Here is an 18909-nt window from a genome sequence, read left to right as displayed (position 1 = left end):
TGTAATTTGTATTTTCTTATTGCCCTTTCTTAGGGCAGTGGCCCAAAAGTCTAGATTTGACCTTGAAATCACAGAGCCCAAGTCAGAGACCAGCCCACCCATGCCTATGCCTTCAGTTTCTCAGTACCCTGAGATTAGAGACCCAGCCCCGCTGTAGCTCCTTGCTGTAGCTCCTCCCTGTCTCCCTCTCTGCATTCTGTGTTATCGTTTTGCAGTGCTATGGATGGAGCTGGGGGCTGCTTCATGCCAGGCAGGTGTTCTACTGCTGAGCTGTGCAGCCAGACCCCTCCCGCTCTGTGTTCTGTCCATAGACTCTAATGAGCACCTCTTCCCACTGTGCCTGTATGAGGTGTGACCCTTGCTCCATACTGTAGACAGCCCATTAGATTTATTCTAAAAAGTGCATCAATACATTTACTGTGATCTTTCCTTCCAAAGATTTTGATTTATTTTTCCTCCTGGATCAAAAACTGCTTTCCTGGAGGAACCCCCACCCCTTTGGCTCTTTCCTGGAGTGACTTTTACTCAGTTATAGCACTGCGCTTGCACTGGGAGAAGTGATAGGCATGTTGTATGAATTCTTCTGTGGTTAAAGACAAGATCCTTGGCAGCAGACAGCTTCTTGGTGGGAATGGCCACGGACCCTGCTTTTGTTAGGCATGGGGTTCCCTGGAGACTATGATTAACTTTTATACATTCACAAATCTGGAAACTTCATCATGTTTCCTTCTTTGCTTTGGTTACATGAAAATCAGTACCAAAACATATGACCCACATCTAGGACTGACTTTGTTTTTGTATTTAGATTTTAAAATTTCATGCGTTTAATTTATCCTATCTTATGTGTTAATAAGCTAGCTCAAATCCTTCTTGAGTAAGGTAAATTTATGATACCTATTACTTTTATTTTTGCAGTAAACCCCTTACATTTACTCCTGTGGGTGTCTGGTTTCTTTCAATTCCAGCTGGGTTGCTACATTGACTCTCTCAGGCAGTCCTTTACCACCAGGGTCATATTTTACCTGAGAGATGAGTCTCTGTACATACCTCCTGCCTTCAGACCCAGAGCAAGGTGAACAAAACCCTTAAATTACCTTTGTCTACAATTAATTTGAAATCCGGCAACACCTACGTTCTTCCAGTAAGATAGGATTGAAAACTATCTTCTGAATCAACAGTTGAGAATTTGGCCTGGCTGCTCATCAGCCTTCGGGAGGTCTTTGCTGTGGGGCCTGGTGCCTTTCAGTTTTGGGGATTCTGAGGATGGAGATGAGACAGCAGCACAGCTGCGAAGCATGGGGGCATGGGTAGGGACGGGCTGTCCAGTGAGGCCAGGGGGCTGACCGATGCCGTGAGCCCGCTTGAGGATCTGACAACCTTCATCCCTATCTGTCCTTCCCAGAGCTCCCTGCGCCAAGAGAATGTGACAGTGTTCGGATGTCTGACTCACGAGGTGCCCTTGAGCCTGGGGGACGTTGCAGTGACCTGTTCCAAAGGTGGGGTGAGGAGTGCGGAGGGAGAGGAGGTTGGAAGCGGGGCAGGGCCGAGCGGGTGGTATGGAAAAGGACAGCCAGGGCCTCCTGGCCTCGGGAGCAGCTGGCTAATGGTTCCTGGCTCCTGACTGCAGCTGACCGCACCTCCTACCTCTCACTGCTCTCCTCCTTTTTCGCTTCTCCCTTCAGAGTCGCTGGCCGGCTTCCTCCTCGCAGTCAGCGCTACCTCCAGAGTGTCCAGGCTGCGAATTCCCTTCCCGCAGACGGGAACCTGGTTCCTGACGCTCCGTTCCCTGTGCGGGGTGGGGCCGCGGTGAGCAGAGCCTGTGGGATTGGGTGTGTGTGTGTGTGTGTGTGTGTGGGCTATCCAGGCCCCAGGTGACGGCCGGTGTATACCCAGGTTCGTGAGGTGCCGCAACGCCACGGCCGAAGTGCGGCTGCGCACATTCCTGTCGCCCTGTGTGGATGACTGCGGGCCCTACGGCCAGTGCAAGCTCCTGCGCACGCACAACTACCTGTACGCAGCCTGCGAGTGCAAGGCTGGTGAGCCGGCTGGCGAGGGAGCTGGCGCGTGGATTCCGGGGCTGCGGGTGGTTTGGAGGGGTGGGCGTGCCGGGCTGTGTGGGCCTTCTGTCCTCCACCGTGCCCTCCGACCCGCAGGGTGGCGGGGCTGGGGCTGCACCGACAGTGCCGATGCGCTCACCTATGGCTTCCAGCTGCTGTCCACGCTCCTGCTCTGCCTGAGCAACCTCATGTTTCTGCCACCTGTGGTCCTGGCCATTCGGAGCCGTTATGTGCTGGAAGCAGCTGTGTACACCTTCACCATGTTCTTCTCTACGGTATGAAGCATCATCTCTGTCTTCACCTCTTTGCCATGTCATTCCTTTTTCGTGGTGGGGGTGGGGCTGGGGGGGTCGACGGGGACTTCATTTTTACCGTGTTCTCCACTGGTTTGAGGGTGTCTCTGCCCTCATTGTGTCTAATGCAGCAATGCCTCCCCACGTACCACGGTGTCACAGACAGTGGTAATTCAGGCAAGGAAGCTTGAGGCAAGTGACCAACCTGTTTGCAATTTAATAGAACAAGTGTGGGGCTCCCAGTGCTCCACACTGGAAGGAGACCTTTCCTCAGTGTGTCAGCTCAGGACCTGCCCCACACCTGCCCTGTGCCCTCTGCACGGGTGGGAGTCCACCCTGACACCACATCTCTGCACAGCCTTCACCTTCTGGTGGGGTGAGCTCTCTGTGCTCCTGTTCTCCCTCTTCCTGAGGGTGTCTCTGCTGTTAGCATGTCCTTTCTGTGCTGTGAGAGTGTGTTCCCCTTTTCAGTCCCCATGGCCTTCCTGGATTTCTTATGGAAACTTTTGTAAGTCAGGAGGGTTTCCAAATTGGGCAGGTAAGAAGACAATCTGGCTGTCAGAGTCCTCAGAAAGTTTATCCTGAGGCATAGGAAGTGGCAATGTGATAGAAAAATCCCAGTTCCAGGAATACATTTGATATAGATTTCAAAGTTTGGTTCCCCCCAACCCGCTTTGAGACAGGATCTTGCTGGATTGTTCAGCCTGGCTTTGAACTCAGTGTGTAACCCATGCTGGTCCTGAATTTGTGGCAATCTTCCTGCTCTGGCCTCCTGAGTCCTGTAATTATGGGTACACACCACCGTTAGATTTAATAGTTTTAAATTCCCTCCATGCCCACTTCATAATCTCCACAGTTCCTTCCCTGAATTTTCTTACTCCATAGCCAGAAAAATCCACATTACAAGTAAACATTTGAGATATTATGAGGAGAGGGAGAGAAGTAGGTTTGCTGATGTATCCTAACCCCAGTTAGACTCTTCCTCCACCAGGTTCTGCACCTAGGAATCTTGTTATCCCATCTGTTCTTGGCATTTTTGATGTACTGTGCCTGTCTATGGGTGCTACAAGGAAATCTTAATGAATTCAGACTCTCCTAATGTCTTAGCAACAGGAAATCACAAGAACAAATATGATTTCCCCAGTATTCAGAATTACTAAACAGACATGTGTCTGGAGTACAAACATTCTGCTTATTATGTGAGACAAAGTAGGGGGCCAGTGTGTTGAACTAGGGTCCCAGGGTCCTTCTGGATACTCATTCTCAGAGAGGCTATAGTGAGAGACTGGCCCTTTGAGCAGCCTGAGAAGAGCGTATCTCAGTTTTGCCTTTTAGGTCCCTCTGATAGTGCCTCATTGTTTTTATTTCAGATGCTGTTTCTTATTGTCAAATGCCCTTCATGCTGTTACCTTACCAAATCTTTTAGCAACAGCTATTTCACCAGCCCACACTTGACTTCGTGAAGATCTAATGTGATTCATAGTTAGAGTACCTCGGTGTATCAGGAATCTAGAGCTTGTTCTTTCCTCTGGGCTTGGCGCAAGCATTGGCTTCAGTGTGTGTGGTGCTATGTGACTCTGGAGACAATGACATAGCAGTCTGAAGAGAAAGTCCTTCCTCTAGTAGGAACCCTGGGGGAACCTCGAATGCCTGGGACCAAGTAAAGAATCCCCACTTTCTTTAGGAAGGCAGTAAGCAAGAGAATAAAGAACTGCTAGCGTTGAGGCACTGGCTGAAGTCCTGCTGTAATTCCAGTTCTTTTTCCAAGTGGGCCAAAATGTAGAACTATTCGTCATTCAGCTTTCTAGAGGCAGTTTTCCTATTGTCACTTCTTCGCCATTCTTTACTCAGTTTGCACGTATTTCATTCCATGTAAGGTTGATTTAGGGGCCCATTGGTCTGTTGTAGTTGACCAGGACAGTAAACGACATTTTCCCTGTCTTGAAATCTAGGACAGTTTACACTTGGGTAGTCACATGGGTTCCTATCCCAGGTGTAGGAAAAGAAGCATGTTTATAATTCAGACATTTGGAGATTAAAAAAAAGATGAAAAATATAAAAACAAGCCATGAACCTAGCACTTGATTTTTGTATGTAGCCAGATACATAATGATAACAGAAAATTGATGTCTACTGAATGCATGATGTGCAAGACACTGCTAATTTAATCTTTGCAATAGCACCATAATAATAGGCAGGCATTGTTATTATTGTTATTTTTGTAAATGAAAGAGAGTTAAACATTTTGCCTAAGGGAGACAGTGAGTGGTAGAGCTTAGACGTCCATTGATCCTGACTCTGGGCCTGTCACTGAGCCGTGTGGCTCTGCACCACAGCGTGAGCACAAATCGGTGAAGTTTTATCCAGCTTTAGTTTCCAGGAGCCCTGAGTATGTTGAGAACATGTGGCTCCAGTTGAGGAGCTCTCTTCAAATTCTTAGGATAATGCTTTTGTTTCCAATTTTTTCTTTTTTTGTGGTACCTGATTGAACTCAGGGCCTTGCACATGGCAGGTAATACTCCATCAGTGAGCCACATCCGCAGACTGTCCCAGACTCTGAAGAGCCGGTTAGAAGATTAGAAAATATAACAAAGCACAATATGAAAATCCTCAGAATGAATATATAAAGCATTGTGTTATGTGCCTAGATGGTCCTAGCCGTGTGCTATTTGAGTCCTTATGACCAGAGTGTCAAAGGCCTACATAGAACCCATACCATGTGGCGTCCTTGCCTGGTGCTGATGTCCTGGCTGCAAGCCCACTGTCATTACCTCTTCTGCTCCTCAAACCATCACAAGTAATTCTCAGTGGCCCTCGGCGAAATCCCATAACTGCTTCTATGGGAAAATGGAATTATTGAACAATAAGAGAGGAACACTTAAGTTCCATTATATCCTGTGTACAAATATCCCAGTCTTTGGATGACTGGAATATATTTGCATTTGCAGTTTGACATTCTGTGATGGCTGGGTACCCATTTTGGGGCACTGGATGAATTGTATAGTTATAAAAATACAAAATTCCATAGAAAAAATTTAGTGTAATTTTTTCCAAGTTTCCCTGTATAGAGAGTTCTAAGCTGAGGGTGTGATCAATGTGGATTAGAATTATGTTATAGAATCTACTTAGTGTCTAAAGTTCTTCTCTTAAATTCACCAAGTTTCCTGTGTTGTTTCTACCTCTGTTTTTTTATTGCTGTTGACAAAAGGAATACCAGTCTAAAATTCAAACCACAAGTTTCAGTGGTACAGTTCCCTTGCAAATTTTAATTAACTCCATCACTATAGATGTTCCACAAACGGAAACAATTGCATAGTCTTTTTAGCATTGGAGAATGATTAGCCATAGAAAAATATTACTAAAATAATTTCCTGCAAACCTCTGCTTTCTAGAGACAATACTTCCATTTCCCTTCCACTCTTTTTCAGTATAGAAAAATTCCTAGGAGAAAGTCAGTTCTCAGTTATTTCCTTAATTGTGCTTCAGTGTTTGGTAATTCAGCTTTGGCTTTTTTTCTACTGATCTGTATCCTCCTTTATCTAAGATCAAAGGATGCATTTTTAACTCCTCTTTCAGAAACTTCCAGGGATTTCATTGAGTGTACTTGAAAGGCAGATGGAGCAAGTACTTTGTTAAGTCTGAATTGTAAAATTAATTCTTGAAAAGAAAATCCAAATCATAAAACAGTATAGGATGATTTAGTGACCTGGCGTACTTATTTCTCTTTTGTTTTGTTTTGGGACATAATTCATAATTCAGGCTGGCACTGAACTCAGTATGCAGTCCATGCTGGCCTTGAGCTCATGGTGATCCTCCTGCTTCAGCCTTTGAAGTGCTGGAATTGTAGGCGTAAGCCACCACGTCTGGCCAGCATACTTATTTCTGATTTTGAAGCAGATTTTAGCTATTTTATAGCTAAAGTAGAAAAAGACTAAACTAGTAATATGTTTAGGAACTAAATTAACTGTCAGTCAGTTTATGCAAGAGAAAGTGTTGAAAAATTTCTTAGACAAATTTAAATGTTAATCCTCCACAATGTGGGAGAGGTGTTGCCCTTCCCCAGCAGCTCTTCCTGATGTGAAAAGCTGTGCTCCTCTACTGCCTTGGTGATTACAGTTTTGCTTGCTGTGTTCCCTGGCCCCTGGGCAGGGAACTGAGGGGACTGAGAGACCTACTTAGTGGAGGGCCTGGGAGTGAAGCCCCGCTCAGAGCCTTCGATATCAAGTGAAATTCAGATGAGGGAGTTCGGGGGTCTAACTGGGCTATGAGGCCAGAGGCAGGCCCAAAGCTTAGGCTGGGGATAGGGACCATTGTGGGACCCGCAGTGAGCATGTGGAGATAGGTAAGAGAGTAGCCTCATTTTGAGAGATCTGAACCCTTGACCTGGCTTCTCCACCACACATTCCAGAAATGAGAAGCTCGGAGCTGCCAGATACCTATGGCCTACGGAGCAGACCCGGCTTCCTACTGAGTTTTTCTCAGAGATGAACGAGTTAGGCATTTCCGAGTTCTGCTCACCAGTGACCGCTGACCTCTGTTTCTCGGGCAGCAGTGCACCATCCCTGTCTTCTTTCTCTGCTGTCATGTACCCGGACCTGCACCCCAAGTCCTTTCAACACCTGTCATTTCTTCTTCCAGTTCTATCACGCCTGTGACCAGCCAGGCATTGTCGTTTTCTGCATCATGGACTATGACGTTCTACAGTTCTGTGATTTCCTGGGCTCCTTAATGTCCGTGTGGGTCACTGTCATTGCCATGGCTCGTTTACAGCCTGTAGTCAAACAGGTCAGTTCAGAGTGGGCCCTGGGGACAAACATAGCCAAGATCTACTTGAAATCCACTACTGTCCTCTCCCTGAGAGCTTTTCTAAGTGCCTCTTGCCATTCTGGCCCAGCCCCTGGAGTGCTGTCACTGGTACTAGTCCAGGCCCTGGAGTCCTCTTTCCCTAGGTGCTGTATTTGCTGGGGGCTATGCTGCTGTCCATGGCTCTGCAGCTTGACCGGCATGGGCTTTGGAACCTGCTTGGACCCAGTCTCTTCGCCCTGGGGATCTTGGCCACAGCCTGGGTAAGGGCAGAGAGGGGTGTGTGTATATGTCTGGGTTGCGGGAGCAAGACTTGGGTGCAGGACCCTGACTGTCTCAATTTAAGGTGGGCCTGGCTTGTCACCATCACCTGCCCTTCACAGTGTCCACCCCACCCTTGGCAGGTGTCTTTAGGTCACAACTAGGCTTTGGGGAAGCCTGAGACTGACCAGCTCTAGCTTGGGTTCGAGGGTCTTATGTTCCTGAACCCCGCTTCTCTGCTTCCCCCAGACAGTACGTAGTGTCCGCCGTCGGCACTGCTACCCACCCACATGGCGCCGCTGGCTTTTCTACCTGTGTCCAGGCAGCCTTATTGCAGGCAGTGCCATCCTACTCTATGCGTTTGTGGAGACCCGAGACAACTACTTCTACATCCATAGCATTTGGCATATGCTCATCGCCGGCAGTGTGGGCTTCCTGCTTCCTCCTCGTGCCAAGACTGAGCACCGGGTTCCATCTGCAGCCCGGGCCCGGGGCTGTGGTTACCAGCTGTGTATCAATGAGCAGGAGGAGCTGGGCCTTGTGGGCCCAGGAGGAGCCACTGTCAGCAGCATCTGTGCCAGCTGAGAAGGGCTTTGGTGCAGGCCCCGAGGGGATAAACCTTTTAGGGTTCTTCCTGGGGATGAGAAGCCTTCTTGGGGACAAGAGACAAGCTGTATTCTTGAGGACTTGGACATTGAATTTTTCAGGGACCTGGAGGCTTTCCCAGGACATGGGAAACTTCTTGTATTCATGGACTCCTTCTTAAAGACTGGCACTATGCAGGGCACAGAGCCCCCCACAGGACAGTCTCGGGCATGAAGCCCTTCCCAGGGATGTGGAGCCATCCTACAGACATGAATTACTTCCCGGGGAGACAAAGTCCTATCAGAAACATGCATCATTCCAGAGGAAATGGAGACCATCTTGGAGAAACTGAGTCTCCAGATTTTCCTAGAGACTCAGCAGCTCTGGCCTGAGGCTTCCTTCTTAGAGTGGCATTTGGGCTGGTCTGTGCTGCGTGTGGGGGTCCAGGGTGGATGGAGCTGGAACTGGGGCCTGGTGGTGGTGTTCTGAGCTGGTACAGCTGGAGTCTGGTGTGTCTCCAATGAAATATGTGCTGGTTCTGTGCTGCTTTTCCACTCTGGGGTCAGGGTTTGGGGGAGGAAATAGCAAGAGTGATGGGAGCCCAGGCTGAAGGAGCCCCTGGGAGCTAACTGTGAGGCTTCTACCCCATTACGCACACACTCTGTCTCTGTTCATTTCTAAACACTGCCCGATGTCGTGTTTCAATTTCTAGTGGGCCCAGCTTGCAATGACAGGTTATGTGTGCATGTGTGTGTGTGCGTGTGTATGTGTGCACTGAGATAAATTGAATCAGGGAAACATACCTCCTCCATGATGCCCACTCACCTGGAGAAGAAAGCCAGGGTACCAGGAGATGAGAGTAACAGGCATATACTTCAGATTTACAGACAATACCGAAAAGCATAACTTCTATTTTGGGCCTCCATTATTCCTGAATACCAGAAATAATCTGTGAACTGGGATTTCTTCTGTTTCCATAAGGGTCATAGGTGAGTCCCCAGGGTCTCGTGTAATCCAGGAAGCTGGGGGACATTCTCTCTGGTTACCAGGGTCCGTGTTTCGCCCACCCCCTGAGATCTCCATCATCCCATCTGACCCCCATTCAGGGGCCCAGGAGGCTGCCTGGATGTAGGAGGGTCTTTGCTCCTGTGCGAACCCTCACAGTCCTGAGGTTCTGCCACACCTCCCGCTCCACCTGTGGAGACCTTCGAGTTTGTCTAAGGCCTTGGCTACTCCGGCACTCCACTTTTGTTTTGGGGTCTTGCTGTGCATTTTACTTGAAAAAGAAGACATGTATTGCCCCATCTTCTTACCCTGTAGGGCTGTCTAAGGACTTGGCAAAGGACTGCTTCCTTTTGGGACCTCCTTGGGTCAGTGCTGGCAGCACATTTCTTCCTCCTGTCCCTCCCTTCCCCTACTTGTTAATCTGGAGTGAAGAAGCCTTACTGTTATTTTCTCTCAAATTTTTAATCTGTACCTAAGTCTTTTTTTTGTTTTCCTCAGGGCCTAGGCTGCTGAAACTCAAGAGCCAGCAGCCTTCCCTTTTTCTGTGCTTCCTACAGTCATGTCTGTTCCTGGGGGCGCTGACAGAGAATGTGTGGCCAATGCCAGTGAGAAGGGTGAAGGCGTGTGGACTAGGCGTGTGCTCCTGTATCACAATGTTATTCCTCCACACAGGACAGATACAGGTCCCTAAGAAGCCTGTACCCAAATAGCTGGGATTCAAGACTGGATCAGGAGCGTATAGAAGGCCATGAAGAGGCAACAGAGCCAGGACACAGTCTACCAAGCTAAGGGCTTTGGAGGTGCTTTTGAAAAAGAAGGCCTTGTGAGGAAATTAAGCAAGCTCCCATAATGCCAAGATGCAGGGAGAGAGTTCTCTGTGGTTACAAGTGTCCATGCTGCATTCCTCCCTGGAGATTGCTGTTATTCCACCTGGTCCTCACTCAGTAAAGCACTTAGAACACTCAGCACAGTGCCCAGCCTGGTGCATGGTACATGTCCAGTACCTGCCAGCTCAAGGTCATAGCCTCTGGGTGTGGGGAGAACAAGGGGAGCCCCAGAGGTGGGAAAGATTGATTTTAATTCATGGAAGTGTACAGAGTGTGGGAGTCTGGGTCTGGAGGTTGTGGAAGCACAGGTAGATGGGCCAGGGCCTGTTCTTTACATACAGGGTGCAGAGCCGGTAGAGTGATTTAAGCAGCAGGGTTTGGTGGCCAGATTGGTATTTTGATGGCTGGTGTGGGGGTGGGGGTGGGAGCGTGGGAGGACAGTGTGGTAACAGAAGTGGTATACAGGGTCAGTGGGAAAGAGGGGACAGATTTAAAGAGCTCTTGGAAGGGGGGCTCTACAGACTTAGTGGTTGATGGAAGAGTGAAGTATGGAAGTCTAGGAGGACCACCATGTTTCCGGCTTTGGGTGATGGCACCTTTCCTTGAGGTAGTGACATCACTTGGAGTTGGTGATGATGAGTTCAGTTTTATAGCTTATAGATTTTGAGTTTGAGGTGCTGGTGGGATTCCTAGAGGTGGTGGGAAGCTCTTCTGTCTTGTCTCATTGGGGCCCCATTGCCTGTCTGCAATGCAGGACTGTAGCAGCAAGCACTCCTGCTCCCATGTGTGTCTGCACACACAGTCACACCAAGACCCCTGACCACTGCCTGGGGAGTGTGCAGCCATCAGGCTCAGTCCACAGATGTGCTGTGAGAGCTTCCAAGAGGCAGCTCAGTTCAGCAAGTGTGCTGTGGGGAAAGCCCTGTGGGAGCTGCACAGATGAGTGAGACTGAACCGTCCTGCCCTGAAGAAGCTCTCATGCTGGTGAAATGTCAGGAGGGCAACTCAGGATGAGACAGGTCCCAAGTGAAAGGTCTTGACAGAGTACCCTAGGATGTAAAAAGAACAATTTCAAAGTGCATCAGAAAAAACTGCATGAAAGAGATGGTGTCTAAGCTGGCTTTGAAACTCATCCTCAGTATGATTCACGAACAGCATGAGCTAAGACCTGGAGGCGTGGGCAGTCCAGATGATGTAGAGAGGGGCTGGCCTGTGTGAAGGACACAGTGCAAAATCAGGCTGAAGAAGCGGGTGGGCCCAGCTTCTGGAGGGCTTTGAAGATCAGTGGAAGCATTGGATTTAAAGCTATGGTAATAGGAAACTATGCAAAATCTTTTATCAGAAGAGTGATCAATCAATCAGGATTTGACCAAAGTGCCAGAACCACTGAGCCATGTAAGGAATTTATTTTAAAGATTACACCTGTAGGGCCTTCAGAGCAGTGAGTGAAACCTGTACAAAGCCAGCCCCTCTGTGTTTGGTGTTGGCTTGAAGTTGCTCGAGGCCCAGCTGGGAAAGAAACCTGGTTTAAATTAGGGAGTATAAAGGCAAAGCAGAACCCAGGAGGCCTCGCTAGGAGCTGGATCTAGTTCTCACTGTTTTCAAGTCCAATGATAGAGTGCTCCTGCAGGAGAAGTTCGCACTTTTTGCCATAGAGCTGTGTTTGGGCCAGACGGAGAACACAGGGAGATGATCTGGCTGGCACAGAACAGGGTGCACTGGCACATGAGTGTTCCTGTGGAACCTGGTGCCATTTAAGCTCATGCCAAGGCAGAAGCAACATGGTAGAAGGGCATGGTAGGAGAAAGCTGCTCACCTATGGCAGCCAGGAAGCAGAAAAGGAGCCAGAGAGGAACAGGCTGGGGACCTCATGATCCTCAAGGTCATGCCTCTGTGAGGGACCTGTTTCTGTCATCTCCCAAGAATGTCATAAAATTAGATTGTTTTTGAAGACGGCCTTTTTTTTTTTGAGACTAGGTCAGGCTGACCTTGAACTCACTGTGTAGCCCAGGCTGGCCTTGAACTCACAGTGATCCTCCTGCCTCAATCTCCTGAGTGCTGGGATTACAGGTGTTTGCCACCATACCTGGCTATGATTTTTTATTTTACAGTTTTTATTTTTTTGAGACAGGATCTTACCATGAAGTTCAGACAGGTCTTAAATTCATTACGTAGCACAGGCTGGCCTTGAACTCACACTTGTGGTGATCCTCTTGCCTCAGCCTCCCACGTACTGGGATTACAAGCGTGTGCCACCATGCCCAGATCTAAAATTGCATTTTGATCAATGGGTTAATTCACTGATGAAGTTAAATCTCTATAATCCTGTCACCTTCCAGAAATTCATCCTCTAAACACTCGAACATTTTGGGAGACATTTAAAGACGTGTGTGATGGCACACACTAGTAGTTGGGAGGCTGAGGCAGGAGGATCACTGTGTGTTCAAGACCAGGCTGGGGTACAAAGTGAGTTCAAGGCCAGCCTGAACTATGTAGCAAGATCCTGTTTCAAAACACAAAAGAAAACAAAAGATCCCAGCCCTAGTATTTAAGCTGGTGGACATTTCTTGTGGGTAACCCAAAGCATTCCCAGACAGGAGGGAGATTCTGAGACGCACACTTCCAACCTTATTCGGCTGAAATAGTGCAAAACTGCACAAACTAACCAGACCTTTGCTGAGATGATTAACCTGGCACAGTCCAAGGGGAGTGAATGATCAGGGCAGAGAAAGCCAGTCTCCAGGAGCTCTTGGGTTGATTCTGCAGAATGGCATATGGTCACTAGTTGTTCATGTCTCTCAGTCCTTTCCTTCCTTCCAAATACAGTAGCAGGGCTTCTCTTCCACCCTGACGTTATCTGTGCCTCCTAACAGACCATGAACCAGGAGTGCAGGAAAGCGTGAGTACTTGTGAGTGTAAGCCAGGAGTTGGTGCAGACTTCCTTCCCTTCCCTTTTCCCTTTGCCATGCTGAGATGAGGAAAACCATGCATAGCAGAACCCCAGCCGAGCTGGGTGAGAAATAAACCGTAATGTGTTTAAGTCATGGAAAATCTGAGGTTACCACCGCAATATAGCCTTGCCTATGCCTGCTGAAGAGATGGGGGAGCAGCAGCAAAACTGGGGCATTTTCCTGGAGAGCAGAGCTCTCCCTCGTAGAGCTGTGATAGCAGCTTTAACCTCTGCGTTCCGCAGGCTGTAGATGATGGGGTTTAGTGACGGTGTCACGGCCCCATAGAACAATGTGACAATTTTATCCACATTGGGGTCCTTGGACTTCGGTCTGAAGTACATGAAGGAAATGGTCCCGTAGAACACCACCACCACCGTGAGGTGGGCAGAGCAGGTTGAGAAGGCTTTGCGCCGGCCTGTGGCAGAGGGCAGCCTGAGGATGGCAAGCAGGATTAAAAAGTAGGAGAGGAAGATGAGGAGGAGCGGGGTCAATGTCAGAACAGCCGTGGCCACCGTTGTTGTCACTACATTGAGCGAGACGTCACCACAGGCTAGTTTGAGCACTGCCAAGATCTCACAGAAGAAGTGGTTGATGACATTCTGGCCGCACAAGGGGAGGCGCCACACGAGGATGGAATGCAGCAGCGAGTTGGCAAAGCCTGTTCCCCAGCTCAGCGCTGCCATCCGCAGGCACCTCTGCCCATGCATGAGCTCTGGGTACCTAAGTGGCTGGCAGATAGCCACATAACGGTCATACGCCATCACGGCCAGGAGCAGGCATTCTGTAGTACCCAGCGCTAGGGTCAGATACATCTGCAGGGCACAGCCTGGGAAGGAGATGGTTTTTCGGGTTTCCAGTAAGTTAGCTAACATGAAGGGCACGAAGGAGGAGGTGCCGCAGATGTCTATGAGGGAGAGGTTACTGAGAAAGAAGTACATGGGATTGTGCAGGTGGGGCACCAGGGTGATCAACCCTATGAGGAGGGAGTTCCCTAGTACAGTCATGCAATAGATGCCCAGGAAAAACCCAAACAGGACCAGCTCCAGGTCACGATGCTCCTGGAGCCCCAGCAGGACATATTCCTTCACAGCGGTACAGTTTGCCCCATCCATCTTGTTCTCTTTCCTTTCCCATCTGGACCACACAGCTTTTTGGAAAAAGCGCTGACTGGCAGGGATTTGTCACCTGCAGCAGCTCGGCTCACTCTGGGCTTTGGCTTCACTGTGTCTGTGAGGGAGAGACCTTGAGTTTCAGGGCTGTGCTAGCCCTCTCAATTCTGCAGTTCTCCTGATCTAACTTGGGCAGGGATGTTTCTCCTGGCCCTCTGGACCCCTTCCTTCCTTCCCATGCTTTGCTTAGAGGAGGCAGTACAGTAGGGTTCATGTTTGCCTGGCTCCCTCAGAATTGCAAGTGTTAAGACTATTCACAGGAAGAATCTCTTTTAGGTTATGACTTCATATGACTGACTGGTACTCATAATATTCCAGGTGCATCCATTCATTGACTATTGAGTACCTCTTCTGTGCTAAGGCATTGGGGCTCCAGCAGGAAGAAAAAAGATCCCACATCCACCACATTTGCTACCCCCCTTCTTTGAGTGAGGTGTGAGATGTGTTCTGGAAGACAGGCCTGTGAGCATAGATAATCTTGCCCAGGGTCCTTTTGGCCATGAGGGTGGGGCCCTGGCTCTGCAGGATGTATAAGTCTGATTTCAGATCATCTCTCCTAAAGGAATCATAGACCATTATTATTATTTATTTTTTGGGTGGACAAGGTCTAACTGTGTAGCCCAGGCTGGCCTCCTGCGTCAGCCTTCCAAGTGCTAGGATTACAGGCCTGTGCTATTACACCTGGCTTACACCATTAATTTTTAAAAGGACACACATGAACATACACATCCCAATAGAGCTACTGGTCACAAGACTCAGCACTGGCCGTGAAAGCCAGTGACTGACTTCTTGGCTTCCATATTGCTTTGTAGGATACATGCAGTTGGCAGGGATGCCACGCACTGGAACCAAGTACAAATGTGGTGGAAGTGGAATCAGTCACTGACTAACTGTGGAGAAGGAGGGCAGGAAGGGCTTCAGTTTCTTCCCAGGCAGCTGCCACTGCTCTGCTGAGCTAGTCTCACTGCCTTCTTGGGGAAGGCCAGTGTCAGGTACTAACAGGGGGGACCCTAGGTGCCTCCAAAGCACAAGAGCCTTAGGAAGGAAAGCTATCTTGTGTGGTCCCTGGTCTAAAGGAGAAATAAGGGCTGAGTATGAACTTCTGCTCTTCATTCTGGGACAGCAGTGAAGCCCTGGGTCTTTTCTCCTGGGCTGACGTGTTCCCCCTCATCCCTTAATTGGATGCACCTGCTGGGTCTGTACTTGCCACATCCCGGACAAGGGTTCATGACATCGTCTCCCCACAGAGTCTGGGCTCTTTCATTCTCAACCCTGAATTAAGGTGATTGTTAAGGAACTGGTTCTGGAACACACCAAAGCAGTAACTCACCTTAACGCTTACCCACTGAGGATTTTAAGGCAGGGTCTCTTGTTAAAGTTGGGGGAGATGAAGAAATGCTCCAGTGTGATGGTCATTCATTACTCCGAAGATATTTACTGAGCACGTCCCATGCGCCGGGGCCTGTCGTAGTGTGGACAAACGGCCACTTCAGAGTTGGTGGTCACTTACTCATTTGGTCTTAGTGTCCTTGGATGTATCCCTTCCTGTCTTTGGGCTTTAGACCTCTGGGGTTCTTTTAGAATCTGGGGTATAAAGACAGGGTCAAACCTGAAGTCTGCAATGATTTTGACAAGCCTTTCAAAGGCTTTGCTGTCTTTGCTGAGTGTGTGTTTACAAAAGACCTATATTCATTTCAAAGTCTGATGCGGTTTCCACACAGGTAAAGGGTAGAAACCCATTGACTTGGCAGTTCTCTTTCTTATCCCTGCCTCTCAGAACAAAGGCCCAGGTGGGAGTGGCAGAGGCTTCCCTGAGCAGGCTCTGGTCTGCTCCCTTTTGCGATTCCCACCTCATCCCTCACGTATGCTTGCTCAGCCTTACCAGGATTTGGACAAAGCCCGCACATCCTGGTCTCGTCTGCCTCCCCATGAGCCCTCTTTCAGCTGGACTGACCTTTCCTGTCCCCGCACTGCTCACGGCTCAGCTCCTATCTTTCTTTTCGGTGCCACCTTCTCAGATACCTCCGTAGAGCTGAGCACCCTGCAACAGGATGGCCCTCTCAGCTATTAGCACAGATGAATTTCATTTGCCTACATTATGGTTGCTGTGTTGTTTGTTTGACTATTCTGTGAAACAAATCTGTGCTATTGAAGTGAAAGGATCATATCTCATTCATCACTGTCACCCGGCACTCAGGAGTGTCAGTGATTGTCATTTAAATTGAACTGTTAATTTGGATTCAGCGCTGCTGTTCTGTCAAAAAGCTGGATCCCAACATCCCACTTTGATACCAAGGGCCCCTCCCCACTCCAACACACCCAAATGAATGTTGCAGCCTATGTAACTGCCAGGGGAACTTAGGGGCCAGTCTTCTACCTACAGGAGCAGCTCTTCTGGCTGGAGGACTGCATCAGGAGCAGGTGGACTTCCTTGCAAGTTGAGTCTGATCATAACATATTCATGGACATTAGAACCAGCCCAAAGAAGTCTGAGTCTAGCAAACACCATGCTTCCAGGCAAGCAAGAGCTTTGGCTCTGCAATGTGGATGGGACATCAGGGAGTACCAGGATGGTACTGGGTTATGCTGTGGAAATACCTGACTTTGCAGTTTTAGTGATGTAATGGGAGAAAGGTTTCTTTCTTTTTCATGCTACTTGTACATGGTGGGCTTCAGGGGCTGTACTCAAAGACCTTGGCTGATGAAGTCTGCATATGGGTGGGAAAGACAAACTACAAGCAGTTAGATGTTTAGTCCCAGAAGTGACATGCTTCACATCTGCCTACAAGTCGCTAGCTCCTTGTAGTTCTAACATGCCCCGAAGGAAGAGAACCAGAAATATTGCTGAACAGACTCTACATTTAGATACCATGGTGTTTCACAACACACTCAGAAAACTGTTCTACCATCTGTCTGCCATGCCACATACCCTGCCATGTTCCAGGAAATCAGATTCACAGAGTGAAAGGAAATTTGTGCATGGGGCGGAGGAGGACCCGAGTTTAATTCTTTGTTCCTGTTCTGCTGTGTGACTTTGGCAGAGTCTCTTTTTGGGACATAGAGCTATTCAATTCAGTGACCTCTTGTATTGCGTAATCTCTAAAACATTTCCTCACATCTTTCTAGAAACTTCCATCCCTAAGATCTGACAGACCAAGGTCAGTTTGCAAGGTAAATATCGCATCAATCTTATTGGCAGGAAATTTTACTTTTGTCATTTAGGTGAGGGAATAAGAGGAGAGTTTCAGGTACAGCTTCCATAAAATCGAGGTCTTCCCTGTGTGGCAGGGGAGTTGAGAGTGGGCTTTAGAGTCAACTTGTCATGGTCCAAGCCCAGCGCTGCCTTTCCTCACATTTCTCAGTGCCCTTACTTGCAGTGGGAAGGAGTAGTAAGTACTTCCTGGGGGCAGGCGTTTATTGTGAGGAGCCAGTGAGGTGAAGTACTGCTCTCAGCACAGAGCCTGGCGTGTAGTGAATAGTGAGTGGCGGGTGAGATTACTCTCATTATCGTTACAAACCTTTCCCCTTATGGTGACTTCTGAATGTTTTAGAAAGATTTCCTAAGAATAACAAGCCAGGTGAAAGCACCTTACCTCATACTGGCCCAGGTGCTGAAGTGTGTGCAGGGAGCTGGAGCCCGGTGAGTGGGCCTGAGGCTTGGGGGAACCAAGGGGAATAGCACCAATATTACCAGTAGTACGTGGTTAGTGCAGGCCAGGTTGAGGGCTCCAAGGATCAGCTTCTGGGTCCCCTGTCACGTAGACAGCCTGCTTGCTCCCTGCTCTTGGGACCTCACAGTCCCTGCCCAATTTAAAGTTCAAACTCTGCAACTACACAAAGTAGCAGGCCTGGCAGCTGAGGGAGATGAGCTTCAGAGACTCTGGGTTCCTGGTCCTGTCCCAGGGGAGCCCTGCTGGAGTGAGGAGAGCACAAGAGATGCTGGACTGGAAAAGTGAAGACTGGGCCTGTTGTAGCCCTGCACCTTGGAGGCCCCTCACTAGGCTTGGGTATTTGGCCTGTGAAATGGTTTATGTCCTTGCTAAGAGGACCTGGATTCACCCAAGTTTAAGGAGATTTAACTGACACCTTCAGGGTATGAGCGAGTCCTTCCAAGTCAAAGATCTGGTTAAGCACATGAGTTTTCACAGGCTCCTCTATTCCTGTCCCCTTTCCTTCCTGTCCTTTCACAGTACAGATAATAACCTGACACAGTGTAGACACTAACAAACTGCCTTCAGTAAAGCAAGAGACATTGTAGATTGTTGTGGTGCCTTGTGATTGAACTTCTGGAATTTTGTCAGGAACATGCGTCCAGGTAAGCACTGGGAGAGTGTGAGTGCTTATTTTCTGTCCTACTGTACAGCAGTGCCCCTGTGCCTCCCTGTCGAAAGCTGAACTAAGCAGCCAAGTGCAAATTCATTGTCTCTTCCCGCCCCAATGCCTGCTGCTGTCTCCCCATGTATTTGCCTATGTATTATAGTTTAATCTCCCAAATATGGCTTACTGTGCTAGTCAGTGTCCCCCAAATACCTCTCATCTCTGCTTCTGTGCTTCAAGTGCCTGATTACTGCGGCAGCCCATTTCCAACCCCGAGCTGTGTCTTTTCCTCTGATGTCCTCTCTCTCCCACTTCTTAAAGTGAATGCCTTTCTTAAAAAAAGTTCAAAGTTATGTTCATTTTAGAAATACTGAACAATCGTGAAAATAAGAGAAGAGTGCTTATCTGCAGGCCCATCATCCAGAGAAAACAACTGTTAGTTAATATTTTGTCATAGTTCCCCAGAATTTCCCATAAATATGTAGGTATGTATATATACATATATATGAAAATATACTTTAAAAATAAAATTAGGAAGATACTGAGTACTGAGTTTTGTGTTCCTATTTTTTCTATTCGTTTTATTATGAACATTTTATGTTATCAAATTCTTAAAAAAATCTCTAGTGGCTGCATCGCAT

At 48.4% G+C, this 18909-nt stretch overlaps 2 protein-coding genes across 8 annotated transcripts in view; one reads left to right on the top strand and one right to left on the bottom strand.

Moving 5' to 3' along the window:
• Positions 1–18813, top strand: part of Tmem8b (transmembrane protein 8B) — a 32513-nt gene extending 13700 nt beyond the window's left edge. For 3 of the 7 annotated variants that reach the window (XM_063225519.1, XM_063225512.1, XM_063225544.1), the window contains 7 exons: positions 1403–1496; positions 1683–1806; positions 1894–2036; positions 2154–2332; positions 6989–7135; positions 7300–7416; positions 7668–8681. In XM_063225519.1, coding sequence (XP_063081589.1) covers positions 1403–1496; positions 1683–1806; positions 1894–2036; positions 2154–2332; positions 6989–7135; positions 7300–7416; positions 7668–8180 — 1317 coding nt within the window. In that variant the 3' untranslated portion in view covers positions 8181–8681. Of the gene's footprint in view, positions 1–1402; positions 1497–1682; positions 1807–1893; positions 2037–2153; positions 2333–3720; positions 4079–6988; positions 7136–7299; positions 7417–7663; positions 8682–9676 lie in introns of those variants that run through there. The other 4 variants (XM_063225528.1, XM_063225540.1, XM_063225534.1 and 1 more) reach the window with 3 other exon arrangements.
• Positions 12890–13894, bottom strand: LOC100729728 (olfactory receptor 13C7-like). Its single transcript, XM_063255349.1, has one exon. The coding sequence runs from the start codon at positions 13892–13894 to the stop codon at positions 12890–12892; it is 1005 nt and encodes a 334-aa protein (XP_063111419.1).
• Positions 18814–18909: the final 96 nt, after the last annotated feature.

Source organism: Cavia porcellus, unplaced genomic scaffold (genome assembly GCF_034190915.1).
Source record: "Cavia porcellus strain 051 isolate PalLab524CR breed Dunkin Hartley unplaced genomic scaffold, mCavPor4.1 scaffold_1, whole genome shotgun sequence".
Classification (NCBI taxonomy): Eukaryota; Metazoa; Chordata; class Mammalia; order Rodentia; family Caviidae; genus Cavia; species Cavia porcellus.
The sequence above is the reverse complement of the archived record's forward strand: the minus strand, read 5'-3'. Positions and strand labels throughout refer to the sequence as shown.

Coding starts and splice junctions, on each gene's coding strand:
- LOC100729728 (XM_063255349.1), bottom strand. CDS start 13,894: ATGGATGGGGCAAACTGTACCGCTGTGAAGGAATATGTCCTGCTGGGG.